Here is a 26673-nt window from a genome sequence, read left to right as displayed (position 1 = left end):
GCTTTGTGTTAGAACCCGGCCCAAAGAATAACTGCTTCCAGAGCAGATGCCGGAGTGCCCTCTGCTGCTGCCTGCTCATACCACACCCAGCAATTTCTGCCTCTTCACGCAGAGGGCAGAGATCTGTGTTACGCTTCCAAGACGCAAAAGTGATCGGGCAGGGGAAGAGAAGCTGGCCACATTATTATTAACAGGGGACTGGCTGGAAGAAGCAATTCTCAGAGGTACTGGGAAGACATCCAGGCCCAGGGCTGGCCAAGGGCTCCGCGCAGACTATGAACAGAGGAAGTACAGAAACTACTAGTCTGGCATTCTACTTTTCCCTCATCATCTTGATAGCTCTCCTTGCTACATTTCTTTTCTTTCCACCCAATTCTCTTATAGAGGTAATTTTCTAGTTCTGGGCAGTACAGACATAGTAGATGAGGACTGCAGGATAGTATTCCTGCATGTGACTTCTGAATCGGCTCTAGGAAGGTGCAACTCCAGTACTGAGGAATAGGTTTGGAAAGAAAAGAGGCGGGGAGGAAAAAAAGGCACCGAAAAAGAGCATTTCAACCTGAAGCCAAATAAGCAGGCATACTCTTCTAACTGGAAAACAGGTAAATCAAGCAGAAGTTCAAGGCTTCTGGCTCGAAACAGAGAAAAATTTACATTAAAATATTGCAGTTATTGCACCTAACTTTATTTACACTGCACATGAATGAGATTGCTCAAACGAGAAAACCTAACCATTCATAAAAAAGGATCCTGTATTTAAAAAAAAATATACAACTGCTCACTCTGCCTTCACATGTTTTAATACAATTTGGTTCCAAGCAAACAGTTTCAAAACTAATTAGGAAACCAAAACAGCCAGCTACAATAGGAAAGTAACAAAGTGCTGCCCTAAAGAATAACCTCAGCGTTAACTTCACTTCAGCCTTGCACTGACATTCTGAAATCTGCCTGTGGATGAGGCAGTAAAAAAAACCACGTTATTTTCAACTTGCTGAGAACTGCTGTGCTTTCACTGAGAAATGCTGAGCTGAAAACCTTTTTATGTGGAAGTTGCTCCTGCTAGTAATTCAGATTTACGACAGGACAGCAACAACGGTACACAAACCACGAGGGAATATTTCAGTTTGCAGGGTATTATCATCAATTCTCTTGCATAATGGTGACACAGCTCAGGCACTTCGTAGCCGTCAAGAACAACGATGCTGTACCCTTATTCTGTCAGAAACGCCATTACTTGCAAATGTAGAGTCGCTAGAAAATAAAATAAAAAACTGGTGATGGCAGTTGCCGAGGGAAAGGCAACACGAGAGAGGTCAAAGGTTAAAGGGAAGTAAACCACTTCCTGAGGAGTCCTTTGAGGTTTCATTGCACAACCGCTATTTGAACTGCCTAAATTCAGAGCGGGGCCTCGTTTCTGCTCAGAGAGGGGGAAAAAAATGCTACGTAACGTACTGGGTTTTACTACAAGAAAAGTACCGAGATTTGTTTCCTTGAAGAGCCGGACAGGTTGTCAGTCCCGAGTCCAGTGTCGAGTCCGCTTTCAGAAAGGCGTTTCTACGCTGAGGTACCGTGGCCGCTGTCACAACGACACAGACCTTCCTCAAAGAAAAGCTATAAATACGGGAAAAATCCTCCCCGGCTACACTTGTTCCTGGGAGCAGACGGTGCCCCGGGCTTCCAGCTGCAGCACGGCACGGCGGCCGGCGCGGCTCCGCGGGGAGGCTGACGGGAGGCGCTCCCCTCCGTCCCGCCCGCCCTGGCCGCGGCCGTTGCGCCGTGAGGCGGACAGCCGGCGGCCGCCCCCTCAGGGCTCCGGAGCCCCGGCCCCGGCCGAAGGGCCGCGGTACCCACCCGCGGCCGCCGCCATCCCCGCCTCAGGAACTGACGGGAGCAGCGTGCGACGCGCCCCGCCTCCTCCCCCTGCGCGGCGGGGCGGCGGCGGCGGCGGCGGGGCGGCCATGGGGCTGGTGGGGACGGCGGCTGTGCGGGACGGCGGCGCTGCGCTGCCTGGCGGCTTCTGGGCGGCGGTGCGCGTCTGGCTGGAGAAGCCGCAGGTGGCCAACAGGCGGCTGTGCGGCGCCGCCATCGAGGCGGAGGGGACGGTGCCGCTCGGGGAGGGCGGGGAGGCATCCATTCCCCTCGCCGCCGTGCGGGGAGGCGGGAGCGGCGCGGGGCGGGAGGGGCGAGCGGCGCCTGCCGGGGCTGCGGAGCTGGGCCAGCTCTGGGGGGAGGTGGGCAGCCAGCTGCCGGCGGGGCGCGGGCTCCTGCCGCCGCCCTTCACGCCGTGGGGCGGGCCGGGCCGCCGCGCCGAGCTCCGCGCCGTGCTGAGGACGCTGCTGCCCCGGGGGCGGTCCGCCGGCCCGCCCGCCCCGCCGGCGAAGGAGCTGGTGGTCCAAGGTGAGCGGGAGCCCGGGCCCGGGGCGGCGGGAGCGGGCGGGTGCCGGGCTCTGGTCCTCGGTCCTGCGCGGCGGCGGCGGGAGCGCCCGCCGGTGCCGGAGCCCCGCGGCGGCCGGGTGCTGCCTCTGCTGCAGGCCTGCCGGTCTGAGGCTGTCTCGCAAATGACATAAATACCACTTCTTTTTTTTTTTCCTCCCACTTGTGGGAGTGCAGACGGATTTTTGTCCGTATCGCGTGTCCTTATTGTTGTTCTTCTCAGGAAGTGTCAGCAGTTGAAATACAAATTGCAGAGGCCAAACACCTGTAGGACTCTGGTTTAAACAACCCTCTTCTACCGTAGGAAGGTGTAGTAGGGGAAGAGCTCATGTATTACCTGTGAGGTGCTGCTGGGATAGGAAAAGCACTCGGGGAAGCCGGGCACCCTGCTCCTGAGGAAGAGGGGTAGAGAGTGGCTCATCTTCTTGTCCTTAAAAAGAAGATGCCAGAAGTACTGTCGCGGCGCAAGCTCCTGCCACACCGAAGCGCCGCTTGTAGTGCGATCCTAATGACAGGCTTGTAAAGAGTGACAGTAGCCTCTGAAAATGCAACGTTAATGGGAAAAAGCAGGTAGCTGTGGCACCTGCCTGGCCGAGTTGAACTGCGTCTGTCAACTTTCTTATTGTTTAGTATCACTTAAAAATGAAGCTTTTTTTTTTTTTTGCATTGTGTCATGGTTATATACTGCAGTAAATCCTTCTAGTATAAAGGAATTTACATAGGGTAGAGGTTGACACCTTTTTAAGATGAATTTTGGAAAAAGTGTTGATGTGGATTAAATGCCAGTAATAATGTTTTGAAGAGAATCATAATTCCAGAAACAATTAAATTTACAATCCAGAAAGACCTATAGTCATTTATGGGGGGCAGCAGACTCAGGATGCTCTTGTGACGTATGATTCTTACTGTGATGCCTTCAAAAAGTATATGTTGCAGTTTTGATTTATTTTTTCTTTTGATGTTAAGAGAAGATGTTCCTGAGCTACATCTTGAGAGCCTGTCTGTAAGAAAAAACTTGGGAGAATAAATTTTTTATTAATATGTTTAAAAGAGAGAAGAATAATTCTTAGTTTGAAGATTTGTAGTTGTCAGAATGTTTATTTTGATGGTAATTGAAAAACCATTTTCAAAACACAGAACTTATTCTGAAGAAATCACGCTGGGTAAACAATAGCTAAAAAGATTTTTGCAACTGGTTTATGAAGTAATGCATACATATCATATGCTATAACAAATATAGTAAATGCTTTTAGAGTCACTTTATAGGAAGAATATAAGGAATAAATTAAGATACTAAGATTTAAAAAAAAACAGTAGCATGTGAGTACTAGGATTAATCATGCAGTTCATTTTTTGCCGCAGTTGCCTCCTTATTTGTAAATTATTTTAAAAGGACACTCTTTCCCTCTTTCTGTTTTTTCTTATGTAGGAGTTAATTATGGTATGTGCATGATATTAGTGAATGACATGTGACAAAAGTTGCAGAATATCTTCTTGAAATATGGTAGAGGCACTCAGGTGTGTTGCCAGCTGTTTGTCAGCCTATCTCAACTCCTCCAAAATCTCTAGTGTTTGGAATCTGTCACTGGACATAAATGTTTTATTCCACAGGTGGTAGATACCGTTAGGATCAGTAGTGTGGTTGCTGAACATAATATATAAACATAGTACATGTGCCTTCACCTAAAAACAGGTAGTCTTGGGTAGTGTCCTTTCAGAGTTATGAGAAGCTAATTTAGGAATAGATAATGCATTTTTTTTACAGTGTGTGGTCCAGGAACTCTAGCTGGGAAGGCTGCATGACCCTAAAATGGAGGCATAGCTGTCACACAATAGATCCTGTGTTTGAACATGGCAAAATTGATATATACTCATAATATTATTATTTTTTAATGTTGCATTGATTGTTGATCTAATACTGGGGTGATACATAAGTCTCTGTTAATTTGGAATGTGCTTCCCAGGACTTCGGATTTACTGTGGTGTAGGGGAAAGCAGCAGTTCTGTGCCAGAAAAATCTCCCTGTCTAGCTTTTACTTTATTAAAATAGTTGGGTTTAAAGAAAACTAATAGTCTTACTGGTAAGCCTTAGATATTTCGGAAACATCATGTAGCAGAATGCTAAATTTTGAGAACTCAAACAGTTCAGTAGTTTCAGATATCAGGCACCCCGAGGAACAGATCTATTCTTAGCATTGTGGTGTTTTCTGTGTTGTCTTAGATCTTGCCTTGCTAGTTTGCACTTAACGTAGTAAGGAGGCAAAAGTTTATTTTGGTGCTAACCAGGATGGTTTGTACCATGGACTAATATATCACCATTTACATATCTTTTCAGATGTTTACAATGGAACTGTGACCTTTCTGCCTTTGGAGGAAAACACTGAAGGAAAATACCAGATTAAAAAGTGCAATATTTATCAAATTCAACTTACACACATAAAAGATGAGGACTGGTAAGTGCTGGGAGTGAGAGAGGAAGCAAACCTCTTGAGTCGTTGCAAGGATCACACCATGTTTCAGTATTGGTATCTGGTCGATTTGGTTTGCATGATTTCCTGCTTGATTAGTAAATGACAGTAGTGGTGTGATCTTAGTGCATAGTGTTCAGTTAAAAACAAAACATCTACAATACCCAAATGAGCACAAAACAAATCTGTTTCAACTTGGAGTGTATACATTGACTATACATGTGTGTGGTCTGGAAAAAGTATGTGTATTCTGATCTCAAGGATCTAGCTATGCCTGTGAGAGAGGTCGGGTTCTGTGGGTGTTAATAAGGCCAAGGGTTAAATTGGAATTGCTGTTTGGAACCTGCTGAGCTTCAGTCATTGAAATGTAGACCACTGCGGCTTGCTCCTTACCATCTGGGAGCACAGTTCTAATGAAATATAAGTTAGAGATAATGAAATGGTGAAATGTGCTGACTGTGACTGATACATTATCCTTCTAAATTCTCCTGTTGTTTTCATTAACTTCATGAATTCACTTTTACTTGTTGGTCTTTGGATATATTGCTACATCAGGTTGTTCATCATATGCGAGTCCTCAGTCATTAGGTTAAATGTCACATTGACTCTCACATACAGTGTTTGAATTGGCAGATAATGAGCTGTCTAACAAAATTCGGTAACTTCACTGTTTCATTTTCTTTTTGTTTTTGTGTATTACAAAGTCTTACTTATTCCCCAGTCTACTTTTGCATCTCTGTTTCATCTGCTGATTTTTTTCCCATTTAATCATTCTTTTTTCTTTTTTGGTGGGGCTGAGATAATGAAATACACTGTATGTATACAGAGTTTTTGTTTTATTTTTAAAGGTCTGTGTCTGTTGTAGCTCCATTTCCAGAAGACTGGTTTTCAGATGGAATTGCATACCCCAAACTAGCATGGCTTGGAAATGAACTTTTGCCCAAACTGGCTAAGTGGTCTGTGGAGCAAAAGCCCAGCGAGTTTAAAAGTACGCTCTCGCTCATTTCTGTAGCAAAATACAGCAAAGTTTATCAAGACCTTAAAGAAAAATACAAAGAGATGGTAAAGGTGGGTTTGGCAATAAATGCAGTAATAATATGTTTTCCTATAATTGTTTTTGTTGTTGTTTGTTTAGTGAAACTGCTTCTTTCACTGAATTTTTTTAATGAAAGAAGCAATTTAATTGAAACGTATATTTTATGTTTTGGTGGTGTTTCCCACACACACAGGAAAAAAAAAAAACCACACACACAGTTTAGTATTTGGGAGAACCAAACTGGAAAGGCAAGACTTGGAGCCAAATTCACACTAATTATCTGGAGGAGTTTAATACTTTCCAGAATGTTTCCCTTCAAATAAGAAGTAAGCAGTAGGTCATTGGATGTAAATACTAAGTCATCCACACTAGAAGCAATAAATAAAGTACCACCTTCTCCACTTTGTAAGCAGGTTAAATTTCCTGTTACTCTTTTTAAATTTAGATGGAATATTAATATGCCTTTCCAAATTCAAGGAGCAATGTTGTAGTTGCAATGTTTTATCCTCAGAATCCTGAAAAACGGTAGTGATGGTCTTAAGTGCTGTACGAAGGAATACCTATATCCTTACACACCAGACTCCAGCTATACAAGCAAGGAGATTGGGAAATGCTTTTGTAAAATGTATTGTGAAAGTGCTGGAAGATTTTACTGTTGACATTTCTGTATTAATAGAAGGTTATATATGAGAGGAAAATTGGACTTATGGGTAAGGCAATGGTTCAGTGTTTAGGTCTGCAGTAGACTTAGTGTTGAGCACTTTAATCTTTGTTTCAATTCCTCATTTACAAAATAAGGGTAATACTTCCACTTTCTGTCTTCCTGCTTCAGATTTTGATTCTTCATGTTCTGTTGTACCAGGATAATTCTATGCCTCGTACACTGTGAAAATAAATGTACGAATGCTTATGTTATCAATGTTTCACATAACAGGAATAATACAAGTATTTTTCTTCTGAGAGAGCTAAGCAAATGGATGCATGCTCTGTTACAGAGCAGACGTTTACTTGCAAGCTGCACATACGGAGCCATCATGGGTTTGGAAACTTTATTGATTGGATGGTAGCAGACATTTCTTACGCCATTATTCTGTTGTGTGACTCTCAAAATCAAATAGTCTTTATTTACATTCTTTGTGTATAATTTTAATGGGGTTAAAATGCAAAATTCTTGAAGTGCAGAAACCTATTGAAGTGGATGAGTGTCCAGATCGCTCTAACTGACCACTTTTTGAAGTAATTGCAGATGGTGCAGGAAATATTTTACTCTCTTTTTTTCTGAAGGTGTGGCCTGAAGTGACAGATCCTGAGAAATTTGTTTATGAAGACGTTGCCATTGCCACTTACCTGCTGGTAGGGAACTGCTTTGCCTCATAGTATTCTGTAAGGTTCTATTTCCTAACAATAGAACCTCTCTAAAGAAAAACAGTATTTTAATTTTACAGTTGTTGCATTCTTTAAAATAGAATGACCTGAAGTTATTACAGGCATCCAAGGCAAAAGAAAGGGGGTAGGAGAAAGGGTGTGGGGTTTTTGTGGTTTGGGTGGGGTTTCTTTTTGCTTTTCCTCTCATTTAAGCAGAGAGACAAAGTTCTTGCTACAGTGTTTTCAAGCATAACTTAAAACTGAGAAGAAGAATTAATGCCTGTAACTCTATTGAAGTTGTGTTTGCATTCTGATTTTCTTTGGTAGTAATAGCATTTCAGGGATTTACACAAAATAATAATAGATTAGAGAAGGTAAGCATTTTATAACAGGATTAGGAAAAATAATGTGACAAAACAAAGGGAAAATCAGTTGATTTGGTTTTTATACTGTCCTACGCAACAAAAATCAGCACAATAACAACGAAAATTAAGTTTAGAGGGTTACTACAACTTCTTTGTGAAGATACGGTAAAGATTTGCAGTTCTCTGTCACAGGAAGCTTATAACCTACACAGGCAATATGTATTTTCTTTTTAATTAACAAAGCAAAAAAGCACTGAGGTAGCAGAAAAACAGTGATTAGACATACTGATTTGGAGATCAGAAGCTATTATACATATTTCTAAGACTTGTGATTTTTATGCTACTGGTTTTTCACTGCTTTGCCTTTCCCTGCTTTGCTTTTCACTGATAAAAGTTCAGCTCAAATCCCATCTTCAAATGCAGTAAGGCTAACTGTAGGTGCTAGGAATGCAGATAAATGCTTGGTGTAGTTTTCTAAGCCACCTACCTATTTAAGAATCTATGAAAATTCTGCCACCTGTAGTCATGAGAAACTTCAGGTTTTTAAACAGCATCAAAATTTGTAGCAATGTAGGCACATCAGTATTTTTTGACTGCTATCCAGAGTGCAGCTGAGAGTATGTCTATCTTGAAGTATAATGTACTCTTGTGTCTTGTCTAAATTAGTATTTGTAAATAAGTTAGCTCATTTACAGAACTTGTTGAGGACTAATTTATGCTGATAATTGACTGTTCAAACTTAGAACCCCAGTTTCTTTTCCCATTAAGATTTTTTTAAATTTTCTGAGGAAGCCTAACTGTCTTAGACTACTCAAAATCGTGATTGTCACATTGGTGTGACAGAACTTTTTACATCAGCGTAATGATCATGATGAAGAGGTCAGAGAGTAGTCCCTTCCAGCTGAACTATTGTATTCTGTGATACTGGCTTGTGGAAAGAGCTATATAATAGGCTTATCTCTTACTATTTTTATCACCATGATAATATTATATGTTGAAAATTAGTTCCTGTATGTTAGGAATTATAATCGTTGTAGCCACAGGAAAATTCGGTAAGGACACTCTTGAAAATGTTTTACACATTTTTTTGTGTGCAAAGTGTTAGTTTGCAGAGATAATATGTTTTAGCTGACTAGCAGTAATTTTCAAAAAAAATTACTGAAGTAATCCAATAACTGGCTTAAATAAATGAAAGCTTAAAGTATGGTATTAATAACCTAACCTTCTTGCAAAATTTTCAGTTATCTATATGATGATATATAATAACTCATTATTTAGAAGTACATTAAACAGGAGGCTAAGAGAAGGTAGGTCCAGTGTTAAATTTTTCTGGATTTACACCATCTGGATTGATATGATGGGAGGAGGGGGTGTCTCACCTCATTTTACTCTGCAGTCATATTAAGGTCACCTACTGTCTAGGCACATGCCCAAACAAGTAGCTATTCAGTTTGCATCGTGAGAAACTCAGCGGGGGACGGAGGATGGGTGTGATCTGTGTAGGAGGTGATTAGGGGGTTCTGGGATAGAGCCTGGAGTGCGAAAGTGCAATGGTCGGTGCATTTGAAAATGTAAACACAGCCTGGTAATCCCATGGGTTATCGGCTTCTTTCCCTCTAGCAAAAATGACAAATTAACAAACAGCAATGTTACAAATTCTAATTTTTGTGGTTAAATACTCTTGATGATTTTTGCTAGTCATAGTAAACAAGAAGCATGCAGAGTTGAGGAATGTGTGCTCTGTAGCTTCTTACTGAAGGAAAGAAAGTTTGATGGTGATAGAAAGAGACTAATCCATGCCCTGTGGACAAATGTACAATTATCAACTAATTGTGAGTTACATAACTGTAAAAGTAACTACTTATGTACAGAGCAGGGACTAGAATTGGGCTAAAAGCTTTGGGGTCCCTTTATCTGCTGTAGAATTTGGGGCAGCTGACTGTTGCTAGAGAAGTTACTCTTTGTTCAGTAGAAAGTAATGTTATGTGTACTGATACATGGCCAACTGATTACACTTTTTAATTTTCGCTCTGCCACCAATTCTTTCTTTAATACAGTGGTTATAAATACCTCCATGGCATTACTTGCAGAGACGCTGTTGAAGTTTACTTGCTGCTTCCCTTGCTTCCTCCGCTTATCTCTTATACCCTTATTTTAGGTTATTATTACATATTATTAGTCTATTATTAGTGTAATAATTAGTATAATTAGTATATAAATTGTATAGTGTTATAAATAAATATTTGATGTCATATTATATATAATATTGTTAATACTAATATAATACTAAAATACACTAATGCTAATACAATAATACAAATACTGATAAATATAATTTAGTATTATAAATAGTATATAGAAATTATGTATAGCATAATTAGTATATTAGTACATAATTAGTATAGTAACAATTATTAGTAATATAATACTATTAGTAGTATTAGTATATTAGCTTATTTTACATTTATGCTCACTCTAGCTCAGGGTTGTATATCCTTAATGAATTTCAACTTCCAGTGACTCAGGAGTGAGTGGAGGATGTGCTTAGCACTTAGAAAATGATTGATATTTTGGAACATAATTCCTGTCCCTCTCCATAGGCAGTTTTAGTGTTTCCTGGGTTGTTTTTGTTTCTGCTCTAAAGTAATTTTCTCTGTGAGTACAGGAGATGTATGTCACACCTGCTTTCTCCTTTCATTTCCAATAACCTTTGCTGCTTTCTTACAGGGAAACTTCAGAGCAGAGGTTGAAAATGTTTTCTTTTCTTGTCTTAGATTCTTTGGGAAGAAGAGAGAAAGGAAAAAGGGTTGACCAAGAAACAGTCATTCATAGATCTTGGATGTGGAAATGGTCTGCTGGTTCATATTCTAAACAACGAAGGGGTAAATAAAGTGCTTTCTAAAATAATAATTAAAAATGGAGGTAGTCTATATTCTTGTTATGCTTCCCTTTTATCTGGCATACAAATAGCCAAAATTCAATCAATTCTTGTCATTAAAATGGGGGTTTGTCACTCTAGTTACCAGGAAAAAAATCCTAGCAGAGCTTTAGAAAACTTTCACTTATTTATCTGTTTTCATTAGTGCAATTCATTTCAATTCAAGGTTATTTTTCTGAGGTAAGAAACTAAGAGGGAAAAGAAAAAGTAATTGTGCAATTTAGTTATGCTTTAGGCAAAGCAAAGGGAATATGGAATCTTACAATAGAGATTCTCTCTCACAAGAGCCTTTAAATGGGATGTTTCTAATGAACTTAATTGTATTGAAGTTGAATTCTTGCCATGTCCTGAAAATGTTTTTCTATATCTTTAAAAACAATCCTGCAATTTAATTGTGAAAATGCCTAACAACATGCTGTGCTTTTGGGAGTGAAAATATGGCAACAGGAAAACTCAGTTTTTGAGGCATAGTTTCTGAAACAACAATGAAAATGGTCAGTTAGATCGAACAAAGCCCAGTGAAGTTGGGTCTGTCTCTTTCAGAAAATTGTAAAATACAGTTTTCTGAGAGAACATGGTAAAATTTGTAGAGGAAATTAATATCTCCAGTTAGATTAGTAGATGTCGGGGGGAGGGGTGTGCGTGCCTCAAGTTCTCCCGACATATGCTCTCTACCCTTGTGTGGCTGGGAAAATTTGATCTAATACAAGATGCTATTTTGCCTGTAGGCGTTTCTTTTCGTACATTGTCAGGTCATTGCTGCTGTAGCACTGACAAACACTGACTGTCAAAAAATCATGTGTTATAGTTTTATGAGACTCTCTTAGTAATTTAGTTTGGTTAATTCTCCACATGGTTCTTGAAGTTCAAATACTGTACCTCTATTTCTTGCTTTAGTTTCCAGTCCTTCTTCCCATCAGTTCACTCTGGGAGAATTGTGTTTGGACTCCAACAGCCTAATTGACTTCAGTAGTTGAAAGGTGGTTCTCCCAGCAAGGACTGTTTAGAATAGCACTCTTCTCTGAGCGCTATGGGTATTACAGTAATACTTGCCATATGAAAGGCTTTGATATTTTAAAAACAAACAAAAAACAATATTCTGCTTTGACTTTTGTAGAGATCCAGATTTTCAAGAGCAGTCTCAATACGTATGCCCAGTTAAAATTTCAAACGAGATATATTCTTAGTTTTTCCTATTCCTTCCCTTCATATTTAGAAGGGAAAGAAGGGATTAAAAGTAGTCAGCTTCTGCCCGAAATGGTGAAGCTGTGTTTTATTATGTGTCTAAATTTTAGTATGAATGAAATAATCAGTATCAATAGGTACATTTAGTGAGCCTGTTTGGCAACTTCTCCTGAAAAAAAATGATACTTTTTGTTGTTCAAATATTTCAGCATTCAGGTAGAGGAATTGATGTGAGGAGAAGAAAAATATGGGACATGTATGGACCAGAAACTCACTTAGAGGTATTATGCAAATGTATGTCAATCTTATTGATTTGTAACTTTGTTTGTTCATTGCTTCAGGTTGTGTTAATGCAAATGTAATCAAACATAACTAGTTACAGACAGCTGTCTAAACTGATATGTGGATTTGGTATGGTGCCACCCATATGTGTTGATGGACTATAGTAAATTGTAAAGGGGATTATCAGAGCAATACTTTATTGTGCCCTTGCGTATTTGCAACTTGTTGTTCAGCTGAGGAGACTAATATGATTGCCTGCTGTAGGTACAGACATGCATACAATGAAACAATCTTTGATTTTACTGGAAGATAAATATTAAGCAGCTTTGCACCAGTGTACCTCATAAAAGATATTAGTATCTGAAGTTGTGAGTAGTTTATTCTTGAAAGTGATTCTGACTTTCTGGTGCTATGTGCTGTTTTGGGGATGAAATTGTTGTTGAACCTCAAAGGAGCCAACCCTCTGCTGTACTGACCTTGTGGTAAGTAATTGCAATAATAGTGTTCAAAAAATGAACAGGAAAATGAGTCAGAAAGAGGGATTATATTTCAAGTTCCACATTAGCATTTTTATGAGAACAGGAACAATTCAAGCACAGGAACATTCACTTTAACTCCAGCTGTTCTTGGTCTAATACTTATTAAACTGTGGTACTGATGAATAGGTGCCCTTTGGCGGCGAGGTGTTCCTGGTGTCTTGTTCTCAAGACTCCTAAAATTTCTCACTCAATTCTCTCAAAAATTGTCAGCTTCCAATATATTAAAAGAATTCTCTGCCTGTAGTTATGTGTTTTGCTTAAAAAGTTAATTCAACATATTGATGCCGTGAAAATAATTCTGTCTACTTGTCCACTGGCTTGTGGTCTGTAAGGTGTACGTAATTGCCAATTGATTCCCAATAGCTTGTTGACTTGCTGCACTACTTCTGCACAAAAATGTGTACCCCTGTCCAATGAAATTATCGTAGGTCCCCCAAACCAGGGTATTATTTCATTTAATAGTACCTTAGTAACCTCCCTCGCTTTATTTGTTCTACAAGAAAATGCTTCTGGCTCTCCAGAAAAGGTGTCTGTGAGTACCAATAGGAATTTATACCCTTCTTTTCTTGGAAGTTCCGAGAAATCAATTTGCCAATGGCCCCCTGGTATATTTCCTTTGCCAATATTCCCCAGTTGTACCTGGTTACCTGTATTAGGATTATTTTTCAAACATATTTTGAATTAGGGTTCATCTAGTCCAACCTTGAGGTCCCTTCCAACCTGCGATTCTGTGATATTTCACATTGCTGAATCACCTGCCGGAGTATAGTATATAAATTTCTCCCTATTAATTTCTGATTTAAAATATTATACAGGGAGTCTGCCCCCCAGTGTGTTCCATTATGTTCCTCTTTTCCCGTATCTCTTCGGCAAGAACTGTAATTTGGCCGTCACTTGAATGGGCCCATCCTCTGGAGGGAACCCACCCTCCCATTTCTTCTGTTAATTATTTGGCAGCCTTAGAATGTTCAATATTTTCTTTGTGACCTAGACTCTTACTTCCATTATCTGGAATTAAGGTTAAAATCTCTTGTGTTCTCTCCGCTGCTTGTTTAGCCTCATAGTCAGCCAATCTATTACCTTTTTCCTGGTTCACTGTTACCCTTCGGGTGTCCTTGACAGTGCATGATGGTGACTTGGTTGGCAATTGGACTGCTTCTGATAAGTGCAGGATTTCCTCAGGGGGCTTAATCTGCTTTCCTTGTGTAGTTAGTAGCCCTCGTTCTTTCCAAATTGCTCCATGAGCATAGAGAACTTCAAAGGCGTTTTTTGGAACCTGTCCATATATTTATCTCTTCCCTTTTTGCCAGCTCCAGGGCCCTCGTAAGAGCAATAATTTCAGCCTTTTGAGCTGATGTTCCAGCAGGTAGTGATTGAGATTCAATTATTTGGTTTGCTGTTGTCGCCACGTATCCGGCCTTTTGAATATCTTGTTGGAAGAGCCTGCTTCCGTCCATGAACCAGGAATCTTGTGCATCTTCCAGAGGTGGTTCTTTCAAATCTGGTCTACTGGAGTACACAGTCTCTGTAGTTTCAAGGCAATCATGTGTTAACAGATCAGAAGCCACCGCGCTGAAGAAAGAAGCTGGGTTTGGAACATTGGTTACTTCAACAGTAACATCATCTAGTTCAATTGAAATGGCCTGATAGTGGGATAGAAATGGAGGTGGGGAAAGCCAGTGATTCCCTTTCTGTTCCAACACAGCTGATACTGTGTGTGAAATCAGTACTGTGATCTTTTGGCCTAAGGTGAATTTCCAAGCCTCCTGAATATTCAAGACCACAGCCGCCACAGCTCGGAGGCACCCTGGCCACCCCTTGCTTGCTTTGTCAAGCTGTTTAGAAAAATAGGCCACAGCTCCTCTATAGGGTCCTAGCCATTAAGCTAGGACTCCCAGAGCCATACCTGGTCTTTCATGGGGAAAACAGCCAGGTTTAGTCACATCAGGTAGGCCCAGGGCCAGGGCCTTCATTAGTTCCTTTTTAAGTGTCTTGAATGCATTTTTAGCTTCTTTGGACAAGATCAATCGAGTGTGGTTGGTTTTTTCAAAAGTTCATACAAAGATTTTATTATTATCCCATAATTATAAATCTGTAACCGGCACCAACATGTCATTCCCAAAAATGTCCTGAGTTCTTTTACTGGAGGGGTGGGGGAGGTGGGGGTTCTGCAGATGGCTTCTTTTCATTCTGTTCCTAATTCCCGTTGTCCTCCAGATAATTCATATCCAAGGTAGGTTACTTGTTGCCGCACCATCTGAGCTTTCTGTTGAGAGACTTGATACCCATTTAGCCCCAAAAAGTTCAACAAACTGATAGTCCATTGTATACTATCAGGTTTTGTTCCAGTTGCTATTAATAAGTCGTCCACATACTATAAAACCACTCCTTCCCTGGAGGGAGGATCCCACGGTTCAAGTTCTCGTGCTAATTGATTTCCAAAGATTGTTGGACTATTTTAAAAACCTTGGGGTAACACTGTCCAGGTAAGCTGGGTTTTCATACCAGTGGTAGGGCTTTCCCATTCAAATGCAAATAAATTTTTACTTTCTTTGGCTAAAGGCAAACAGAAGAATGTGTCTTTTAAATCTAATACTGTAAACCATACTTGATTATCCCATAATTTAGTAAGTAAGGTATAAGGATTAGCTACCACAGGGTGTAGGTCCTTAACAATTTTGTTCACTTGTCTTAAATCTTGTACTAACCGATAAGTTCCATATGGCTTTTTTATCAGTAATATGGGGTATTATATTCTGATTCACATTCTATTAATAGCCTGTGCTGTAAAAAGTTATTAATTGGTCCTTCTATTCCCTTCCGGTCTTCTAACTTCATTTTTCCAACGTTCTTCCTCCTGACAGTACACACACTGATTCTTTCCCAGTCCCCCTCTATTTCCTCATCCTCTAAATCCTCCTCTGTTTATCATTCCTTTCTGTTCCAAGGCTGCCACCGAAGCTGTCAGTGTTGTCAACTTTCCTCTATCTACATTCTCCCAATTCCTCTAAACTTTCCACGCCTCCTCAAGCAATTTCTCTGTTTCTTATGTCCAGTTCTTTTAACTTCTGTAGCTTCTTTCTTGTATTTGTAGATGATTGCCCAAAAAATAGAGAAACAAGTTGTTGTTGTCCCACATCTGAGGAGGGATCTAGGGTAGTGTATTTTTGCATGGCATTTCTCAATTGATCCAAAAATTCAGTAGGGATCTCTTTCTGCCCCTGTTTGATAGCATATAATGCTGACCAATTTACAGCTTTTGGAATTGCATTTTCTAGTCCCAATTTTATCCAGTCTCAGTATCTTTCTAATAATTTATAATCATGCCTGTCATTGGGGTCCCAATGTGGGTCAGTCAGGGGAATGTGGATAAGAGGAAAATATATGAAAGCCAATCGTCCGCATTCCCTTGTAAGGTTCCCCCCGTAATTTGGGCCTGCACATGAGTTTGTGCAGTTTTTAACACTAATTGTTTTTCTGTTTCAGTCATTTCTCCAAAATCAAATCTACATCTGTCCAGTCAGAGTCCTGTTTTTTTAATTATTAATTCAAATTGTTTTGCCACTCGAGGGGTTGTCCCTGTATCCCCTAGCTACCTCTTTCCAGGCATCTAAATCAGTAGTGGAGAAGGGTGCTTTTACTCTAGCCAGTCCTCCTGCCCCCATTACCTCTTGTAATGGAGCCAGGAGTTGTGGAGCTTTCTTTGTTCTACTCCTAGTCATGCTGTAACCAGAGTAAAAGCACTTATTGCTTCTTCCTCCTCGCTGTTATCATCCGTTTCAGGTAGCAATGACAGGTGTGGGAGAGACAAATTAAGGGGTGGAGGGAGCAATCCCAAATCCTCGGGTTGATCCTCTCTCTCCTCCCTTTTCTTTCTGGGGTTTGTTATTTTCAAACATCTCTGCCCAATACAACATGCTGAACAGCATCTCCTTATTTTCTCCTGCTCCTTCTTTTCACTTCTCTTTCCTTTTTCTAAAGATAAAACCAGATCTTCTGGTCTCTCTGCCACTCCGGATGATTCTGCAAAGTGGAAAACATATCTGCATATATAACCTCATCCCACTTTCCTTCTTTCCTTAAAAAAAAACCATCGTCAGGTGTGCGATCCCCCTATGTCTATCCAGTGTGCTAGGATACATCCTAGGGGGATTTTCTTTGCAATTTCGGTGCTCTGATTCCTCCATTCCATTTTCTTATTTATGAGGCACACAGGGTGTCCATGTGTATGTAGATAACACAATATTGGTCCATAATAAAGTTAACAATCGCTTTGTTCCAGTCATACCCCTTGGGGCATAGCGGAACCATGGCTCAGAGCTCCACAGTCGCTTTGCAGCTATGCTGTGTCTCAGTCACTTGTTCATTCAACAGGCACACCAGAGTTAACTCATTCATGCTTAGTTATCAATTTTACAACGCCTGACGGGTATATCCAAATTCAATGTCAACAAGCCAGCATCCGAGTTCAGTATCAATAAATCCGTACCACCAGAAGTACAAAACTTATGCGGGTTCCATAAGCGTACTAATAACAGAAAGCACGTTACTGCAGAAGTACAAGGCTTAACCCGTGCCTGTACCAATGTATGAAATACCAGAGTACACCACTCACACTGAGTGTGCGTGAAACCAGAAGTACAAACACGTATAAAAGTTTTGTACCAATACAGAACAACCAGAGTATGCTACCCGCGATGAGTGTGCACGACCAAATGTATCCCTCAGGCGCTAGTAGCCTGGATACAACACTCCACATAGGAAGTCTCCTACAGCTTACAAGAACCCCAAAATGACCAGTCCCAAATTCCAAAACAGAAAACCAAAAGAAAATGTAAAGAATACCTTTATTTCTTTAGAAGGTCCTTGTCTGCTCCTGCAGTCACCCAACTGAGGCGAGGAGTCCCTCTAGGAAGTCCTGGGGGTGCCCTAGGGAGTCCTATTCTCAGCAGGTCCTGCAGCTGAGCAGAGTGGGTCCCATCTGGGTCACCAAACTGATGCCATGAAAAGCTGAAATCAGGACTCAGTAGTCGGAATGACTATTAAGCAGGTATTCTTTATTGCAGTGCTGGACGCACAGGGGATCGCTCCTCCTAATGTGCGTGCCTGCACAGGATTAGTTGCATAACTTATACAAGCTTTACATACCTATTCATTAGTTTTCCCTGAGAAAAGATATACATATTCACTAATTTTCTGAGAACTCATTATCATATGCAAATGTCCTTTGCACATCCCTGTCGGTGTCTCCAGGTGGTTGTCAGGGGTCTCTGGATGAAGGATATGCTCTTCTTCCCTGTGTCCACTGGTTAACTTTTGCTTTCGCGCAGACTCAGTTCTAAGATCTCGTATATACTGTCCTTGAGGGGTGGTCAGTTCTGCTTTAGTGTTTGCTCTGCAGTTCCTTGCCTTTATGGTTCTGTCCATCTGCTTTTTCTAAGGTCAAATGTTGTCATCATTAATTTGTTTAGGTGCTTCTTGTCTTGAAGCCTTTCTGACTCCCCCAAAGCAACAAGTTTTAGTCACAACAGTTCTAACTCTATCAATATCTTTGAATGCTAACAACTTATATTAAATCAACAAAAGAGCAGCAGTTTTCACAGATGGGAGCTGGAGTTTTCACAGTCTCGTGCAGCCTTCTCTCTGCCACCCTGCCATTTTGGGTACAGATTGCCAAACTGCCAGGTTCCTTTGCTGCAGCCTGCAACTACATCTTACTGAAAAGCTTCAAGAAACAATCCAAAACATCAAGCTGTAGCGCTCCATCGTCTTTGATGTACTATATTAAGTGACTTCTGATCATACCAAACAGCATCTTCTCTTTTCCTTCATGTTATATATTCATTTTTATGCCCCCCATTTCTCTGTTGTGGACATCTTTGAATTTTGTACATTCATTTCATATTAAGGTCTGGCTGTTTACGGTTTCTCAGATGTCTTAACTCATAGGGAAACTTCTGAGCATCAGCTGTTCCTCTCTGCAGCATGCGAGAACAAAATAGAAAAGGGTGGGGTTTATTTGCCTTTTTTAAAAGGGGAAAAGAAAAAAAAGAATTCACAGAGAACACTTGAAAAAGCCAGACAGAAAAAATAATAATATCCAAAATATGCATATAAGGAAAGTATTAACTTATGCAGAAAGAAATTGTATAGGAATAGGAAGGGTGAAATGATTTTGCAAGGCTGCTGTAGCCGCAGGAGCCACAGAAGGAGTAAGCACCTGCTCACAGCCTTTTGTTACCCTCAAAGCTAATTTTGTTTTGATCTTTACTTAAAGCATGAGTTGCAGGATGAATATTGCCATCTGTGACATTCAGTGCCAATACTAACAATATAAATGAATGTAACAGGTGGCACTCTGCATGGCCAAACTGCTGTCAGCCATAGTGAATACAAATTTGATTATGGGTGACTGTCAAAACGTGGAGTATGGCACTGGTAAGTCATGCTATGCCTAAATTGAATGATCAAAGCTGAAATGTAACGTAGGAGTAACTTGTTTAATCAACCATAAGAAAACACTTATCAAAAACTTGGTTTAACATCTACTAACCTGCCAAAAAGAAATTTGTTGCATATATTATCTAGAAATGTATACACATAACTAAAAATGGGCAGAGTTACAGTGTTTAAAGTGAACAGTAATACCCCATACTGATATTTAAAACACCTAACACAGTGCTTTCAGAAAAGGGGAATTGGGATGTGGTAGAGGTAGTCTAAGGTTTCTGAAATTCCCTATTAAGTGTTGTTTAATTCCTATACAGATACTATTTTGCATATACATGTGAATTTTGATCTCATAAAACATGCGTTTGGTATATAAAATGAGAGTATGGGCATCATTTTCAGGGCTTTACCTAAAGGTCTGTGGAGATTCAAATTTAAAACTTTTTTCAAATCTGCCCAGTAATGATTTTGAGATTCATACACGTTTTTAGAGAAGATTATGTATATGTAATTCCGTAGTATCAACATCTTTAAGTATTTTCTTTCCTGAACTTGGTTCTGGGTAAGAAAATGTATGTGTGACAAGGACAAACAGTAAAGGCAATTTAGAACTTTTAAAATTTAACCTGTATGAAAAATGCATCGGATTTGGTGGTTGATTTTGGGGTTTTGTGGGTTCGTTTTTGTTTTGGCTTGGTTTTTTTTAAGAATATCAGGAAAGGGTATTCTTGAGACTAATAACTATTCTGTGAGTCAATATTGTGGGAAGATTTCTGTGCTGATGTCTCTTCAATCCGTATATATTGAATATATATTGACAAGTATATATTGACAAGGCAAAATGCTATTCTAAACACCAACAAATGCTATTCTAAACACCAACAAAGCCGCCTTCTTTCTCTAACCTATTGTTCCCTGTTTTTGCTCCTGATTTTGCAGGGTGTCATAAGGTAGTCATGACAGTCTGTGTTTCCATTCCATCCCCATCCAAGAGGGAAAGTGTTAGGCTGGATTAGATTTATGATATGTGAACGATAGGGTGTGAAGAGTGGTGTTCTGTTTATTAGGATTTGATTTGGAAGGAGTCTGAAAGAAGATAGTAGTAAAGCTGTGTTCTGATTGTTGGTGCTAGGAATGTAAGACACAGCAAATTAAGTGACTTACTTAAAAATTTAGTCCAGACACACGTGACAGAGGAAAATGACAAGAAATCATAATCCAATATATGATATTTGTTTACAAATATTTAGGGTGCCAGATATCTTAATCAGAATTGTTATTCCAATTGTCTGGCCAATATTTTGTGGGTAGCTGTTCCTAAATTTCTACTTTGTAGTTATAAAAAATTACTGCCTGGCAAAAGTGCAGATTGAGGAAAACATTGTTGGTGACTGTTGTTCTCATTCACCTTGTATTTGTCAGCTTGTATGATTTTATATTGTTGCTTGGTACTTTAAATGCGTTTTATTTGTTAGTAAAGAAACCTGTAATAAAATTCACTTAATGTATTCTTTGGCTGTTTTTTAGGAATCTACAGTCTTGCCAGGTGACAGTCATCTCTTTCCAGATACTGACTGGCTCATAGGAAACCATTCAGATGAATTAACACCATGGATACCTGTAATTGCAGCTAGGTATTTGGAGAGGAAGGGGAGTGGATGGGAAAGAAACAAAAACCAAAACATAATTGCCTGTATGTGCTTGGTGAAAACTGTCACTTTTGGAGCCACACCTGCTGTCCTTGCAGGACTTGCTGCTTTTGATGCCAGTTGATTTTTTTATAAAATGTTGCCCTTTCTGTGGAGAAGCACAGATGAAGTGTTTACTTTCTCAGAGAATTCAGTACAGTGTTTTGCTTTTGAAGTTCAAAAAACAGAACTGATTTTTATTCTTCAGATGTGAATCTGTTGTTTGGTTTTTTGGTTTTGGTTTGGTTTTTCTTTTTAAATAAAACTGCTGTTGGTTCTGTCTTTCCTTAAACTGTTGTGCTCTTCACAACCAGCTGCAACAGTTTAATATCTAGAGATTTAGTCCTGCAAACCAAGTTGGCACAGTCATTTGCTATAGCAAATACTTCGTGAAACAGTATTTTTGATTATGCTAATAGAAAAAGAAAGAGGAACATATAAATGCTATTTCATGAAGCTCTGTCTTAATAAAAATTTCCATTATTGCTTGTACCTGATGGGTTATTTGGTGAGTTTGTGTGTTCTCTGAAATGATTTCCCATTTAGCAGTTTGTTATCCTTTCTGTAGGTCTTCCTATTCATGTAGCTACTTTGTGCTGCCATGTTGCTTCTTTGATTTCCATGGAAAATACAGCCGAAGACAAAGCAAGAAAACTCAATACAGAGAATATCTCGATTTTGTTGCCCAAGTGGGATTTGTATGTGGCTTTTGTGTAGAAGAAGATTGCCTTAGAATTCCATCAACAAAAAGGGTAATTTTGGACTGTGTAGGGCTTTTGGGTTGTTTGTTTGTTTGTTTGGATTTTTTTAAGCTCCTAGCTGTCTGAACCATATGATTGTTGTTCATTAGTATTGTTAGTTCATTATTATGTTCATTATTATTATTGCAATTGACTATAGTCTGATCTTACATGACTTTAGACAATGTGCTCTGAAGAGAGACTAAAAATACTCATTTTCTTGGGTAGTCTGCTCTTAACATCGTAGATGCAATCCTAAAGACAAGAAGGAATGGAAGGTTTTATGGTTATTTCTCATGCCACCCTATAGGATGGAAAACTGATCTGTTCCCTTAATTCTCCCAGTTGCCTGTGTTGCTTATGTGTACTTCATTTTGCTGTTTTTCATGTCCATGAAATCAAAGTGAAAAGTTCTCAGAGTAGGAAGAGGTGTCCAGCTTTAATTCTGTAAATAATCTGAGGGTCAGGAACAATATTTTTGTTCTGTGTTTTTATGGCATGATGGAATATGCTTTGATTACTGGATTTCTTCTGTGACACTAATATTTGAAAACTAAAATTAAAAAACCCTCAGATGTTAATGAGCATTGAGTTTGAATGGATATCTCCTGTAGGTAGATTTAGAAGCCTGCATAAGATGTGTCCAGGTTGCGGTGCTGTATGGAGCTCTGAATAAATAGTGATTTACCTGTTTCTACTAAATTAGGTGTGCCTTATTGGAAAAAACAGGACCTATCCACCTACAGAATGTGCTCTGATTGACAAGCAGATAACACAGTATATCAATAATCGTCAGACCTGTGCTGTGGTCATGTGTGACAGAAGAGTTGGATTTAATCATAAGGATCACTCTGATGGTGTATGCAAAGAAGCAGGCTCAGAACTTCCTGAAAATGAGACTGATACCGCTGGTACCATTTGGATGCCTGGATTTCAACCCAGAGAAAAAGTGGAACAAATCAGAAATTGTGCTTCCCTCCCCCAGGATTTTGTAGATGATGTGGTTCTCAGTGTGGCAAACTTGCTGTTAAATGCAACCCCCCAAAAATCATGTTCTAATGTGCATGGTGAGAATATGAATACCTGGAATCAAGGAGGTGAGATTGTCTTTCCTGTATATTATTTTTTGCTGGTAGGGGATGTTTTTCCCAGTGAATTTACATTTTTCTAAATTTGGTATGTGAATTAGATCTTAGGAAATACCAAGAACAATACAGCAGCAATCAAAGGCTTTTCCCCCCACACCCCGCTATGTTTTATTGCACACTGGGAAGTAAATAAGGCATATAAGAAGATTTTGAAATTGGTATAGACTTTTTCCCCCTACACTTAAATACTAGGACAGAATCAATTTTTATTAAAAAAACCAAACCAAAACAGACCCAGAACTCCTTCCTATTTACCAAAACAGAACACTGTACATCTACTTGGGGAGAATATTATGTTTCTTTTTTGATAGTTACACAATACTAGCTAGAATTCTGTAAGAAGCGCTTTGAAGTGCCATTTGGTTACAAAACAATTAGGAATTTTTAGTTTAGTCTTAGGAAGAAAAAGAGTAGAAGTTGTTAATTTTATAAGCATTCAGTTAATTCTCACTACTACCATCTTTCCATTTACCTCTGTTCATTTTTATTATTTACTCACTGTAGTTTGTCATACGTTACTGTTACAGGAGATCCTTTGAGCCATTCTCCCTTATCTCTAACTACATGCATGTAAACAGTACTTATTGCAATAAGGGCTAGATGCTACTGTAAAAAAAGCAGGGAAAATAAAAAATGGGTCTTACCGTGGAAATTGTGACTTGAGTCCTATAGAATGAAAGCTGCTGTTTTACAGGCAATACACATATAAAATATATATCATGCGTGATATTGGGAATACAAAGTTGCTTCAGTACTGGTAGATAATTCGTAGATTCTGCTTATAATCATTAATCAATATAAAAGTTAATTTTTCTTAGTATTTATATACATACATTTTTAATAGCTGCACCATATTTATTGCAGAAAGCCTGTCCTTGAAAGAAGTAGCAGAACACTTAAATAAAGAGACTTTAAAAAGGCTAAAGAGTGAATATGGAGGCCTGCAGACACTACTCAAGAACAATCATCAAGTATTTGAAGGTAAAGAAAGGGTTTTGGTGTTTTGTTTTGTTTTTCTTTAATTATCTATTTCATCTCCTCTATACACAGTTAAACTCAAGTGAGAAATTACTGTGGCGATGGGATTTTTAACTGCTTTCTATACCTTTGTGGAAAACTGAATATTGTTTATGTGCCTGTTGCTCCAAGGTACTGTCAATAAAACTCTTTTGAATTAGATCAGTAAGGTGTCTGTTAGCAGAGAGTTGTTCTAGACCGACTGTATCTGAAAAGATAACCCTTTATTTAAAGTGGCTAATTTAATACTATTGTTTGACTTAGAGAATTTTTATTTTTCTATAAAGTGTTGGTGATTTTGGGGCCATCAAATGCAGAGGAAGTTAACTAAAGCATTTAACTGAGACTTAGTCTGGCCTTACCAAGCCCCACAGTGTAAATGCCAACACAAAATAAAACTAGTCTCCATACGAACCTGTAACCGTGAAGCTTGATGAGTTTATATAGCCTGTGGTAGCATCGCAGAAAGAACTCAGTAGCAGTTTTCTGTGGTTGCCTGGGTTTGTTTGTAGCTGTTTTGGTTTTTTTTCCCCCCGTTGTAGTGTGGTGGCAGTGTGTTTTGGTTGGTTAGTTTTGGGGGGTTTTTTGTCAGTGTGGAGTTTTGGAAAAGTAAGGTCTAGCTTTGCAGTGATACAAGATCTTTAAGGTTTCATCAGTATTTAGGGCTACTTCAAATCTGGAAGTGTGTGAACTTTGTGTGTCCCAACAATTTACATCAGCTGTAAAACGTTGATCAACTAATCCATGGCAAATCATCCTGAGTATGCAACCTAGCTGCCGCCAGTGGTTAACTTAGCCAAGTTTAGCATCCACTAAGGACTTCTGTGCACTTGGCAATTGTAAAGTGTGAATCCATACTGAAATCCTTTTGAATTACTATCCACTGAAAAGAGTTGGTCACATTGCATTCATGATGTGTCTGAATTTGATTCCATGCCATTAGGGATAGGTGGAATAGAGTTAGAACCTGTTGCATGGAATAAACATTTTAATTTGGCATGGGTGTTGCCTGCACATTACATCAAAAGAAAGACTAGGATTAAGGCCAAATCTTTCTCAATAATTTACATCACAAGGAAAGTCCCTGGAGCTTCAGAGGGACCATTTGATTCTTTCCTTCAGTAACATGTCACCATAACAAGGGACTTTTACCAGCGGGTGGTCAGGAAGAACATTGTTCATGCTAAAAAGGACAGAGAAGAACACAGCTCTACAGCACTTCTGTCACCTTTACCCAAGTATTTTTCTTTTAAAGACACGGAAAATGAATGCATGCATGCAGGCAGACACGCACGCACAGAGACACGCATGAAGCGGGGCTTAGAGTAACTGGTCTGTGGTAGTTTCTTTTGATCAGGCATCCTGTCCAATACAGGACTGATTTTCTAGGAAAAAACATGCTTGATAATAAATAGCACTATATCTGCTCATTTTTCTTCATCTTTGGAGAGATTTTAAAGCTCTGCTGAACCCACTTCTGAATTGGCTTTGTACGAGTTCAGATACACAAATATGTGTATCACAAGGAAACCTGGAGGGATGAATTCCTCCAGGCCTGAATGTGTGTTATTAAGCTTCACTGGAGTCATTACCTTTTGGATAGGGATTATTAGAATGCAGAATGGCATCAGTTAACTATGCCAAGCTACAAGTGTGTAATACAGAAGGTACGATTGAAGCAGAATATGAAAATAGTATGGCAACTTAGAAGTGGCAGATTCTTCCCTTCTCACTTTCACTGTTGTTTTTAAACTACATATTTTCTTTCTCTCTTCCTTAACTTCAGTTTGTTCTGTTTTGTTTACACTTTTAAGGATTTGATAGAGGTTCATGAATGTGTATGTGCAATTTATGGTCTAACACACGAAATTAATTTTTTTAAAAAATTGTCAAATCTTTATTAACCAGTGATAGTTCACTGTTGATTCATGTGAAGGATTTGACTTGTTGTCTCTTTTGGTGCAGTGTATTTTTGGGTCAGTGAACCATTGTCTTTGCAAGAGCATTTCTGTGTAGTGAAAGGAGTAGAAGACTCTTACTAATTTTTGCTGGTAATCACATTTTAAATATGCAGTAATAAAGTTTTGATCATGGCCTTGAAGTTGAAACTTCTTTGTCAGGGCATGCAATCTAAATTCAGAGGATTTTAGTCTAAATGATCCTAACTGCTATATTTAAAAACAAAAAAATGATGATACAAAGATGATACAAAGGTGCCTCAAACTATTCAGCATCACAGTAAAACATCTAACAGGGAAATCAATCAATTCTTCTGTACACTGCATCTACATTATCTCGGTTTGTTGTGCACTTCTTTCTGTTTCTGTACAAATGACACATTTGGTTTTGCCTGAGTGATCCATTTGTAGAATGTATATTTTATTCACAGAATGTCACTATGCATTTCTTCCAGTACAATTCCCATGGCTGTCTATTAACAGCTGCATTTTTGTTTGTTTTTAAATCTTAGTTCTAAATGGGAGAGTTCATATTCGTGACTGGAGAAAAGAGAAACCATCAAGGAAAACTAAGCCTGAAGTGAAACGACGCCTTTCAGCTGAAGCGTTTAAAACACGTCTCTGTTGGTTTTTCGTTCATCATCCTGATGGTTGTTCTTTGCCTTCTGAATCTTGCCCGTATGCTCATGGGACTGAGGAGCTAAGGCAGTCTCAGATTATTAAAAAGAAAAAACATATAAAGTAATAAAGTGCTGCCACTTACGTTTAAGCTTGTGTACATAACTGAATCTATGATTGACTTTGGGACTGCCTAGTGCATGAAGATCTGTGCAATATGGAGGGCTTTTCCCCATTCCTATGCGGCTTATTTTCCAGTTGGTTTACAAGTTCTCTTGTATTCTTAATTCCTTAACTTTTTTATTAACATGGAAAAGGTATGGTGAAGTGTACTTTTGGATTTTGTCATGGCTTGTCCAACATGCCTTTGTATAAGTAGAAGAGTGTAAATCTTAGTTTCCTAGGACACTCTTCATGATCCTCAATCAGATGAAATGTACATA

At 39.3% G+C, this 26673-nt stretch overlaps 2 protein-coding genes across 3 annotated transcripts in view; one reads left to right on the top strand and one right to left on the bottom strand.

Moving 5' to 3' along the window:
• ACOX3 (acyl-CoA oxidase 3, pristanoyl) overlaps positions 1-1607 on the bottom strand; it is a 37207-nt gene extending 35600 nt beyond the window's left edge. The window contains exon 1 of one of the 2 annotated variants that reach the window (XM_064449054.1): positions 1477-1607. The gene's annotated coding sequence lies outside the window, so the exon portion shown is untranslated. Of the gene's footprint in view, positions 1-1452 lie in introns of both variants that reach the window. The other variant, XM_064449055.1, reaches the window with a different exon arrangement.
• On the top strand, positions 1433-26381 carry TRMT44 (tRNA methyltransferase 44 homolog). Its single transcript, XM_064449053.1, has 11 exons — positions 1433-2397; positions 4769-4886; positions 5750-5969; positions 7222-7290; positions 10442-10549; positions 12000-12071; positions 20589-20695; positions 21318-21501; positions 22196-22586; positions 23502-23618; positions 26125-26381. Exons 1-11 carry the CDS (start codon positions 1437-1439, stop codon positions 26355-26357), a joined length of 2580 nt encoding a protein of 859 aa, XP_064305123.1. The 5' UTR covers positions 1433-1436; the 3' UTR covers positions 26358-26381.
• The last annotated feature ends 292 nt before the right edge of the window (positions 26382-26673 follow it).

This window comes from Phalacrocorax carbo, chromosome 4, assembly GCF_963921805.1.
Source record: "Phalacrocorax carbo chromosome 4, bPhaCar2.1, whole genome shotgun sequence".
NCBI lineage: Eukaryota > Metazoa > Chordata > Aves > Suliformes > Phalacrocoracidae > Phalacrocorax > Phalacrocorax carbo.
This window is presented reverse-complemented; position numbering and strand designations above follow the sequence as displayed.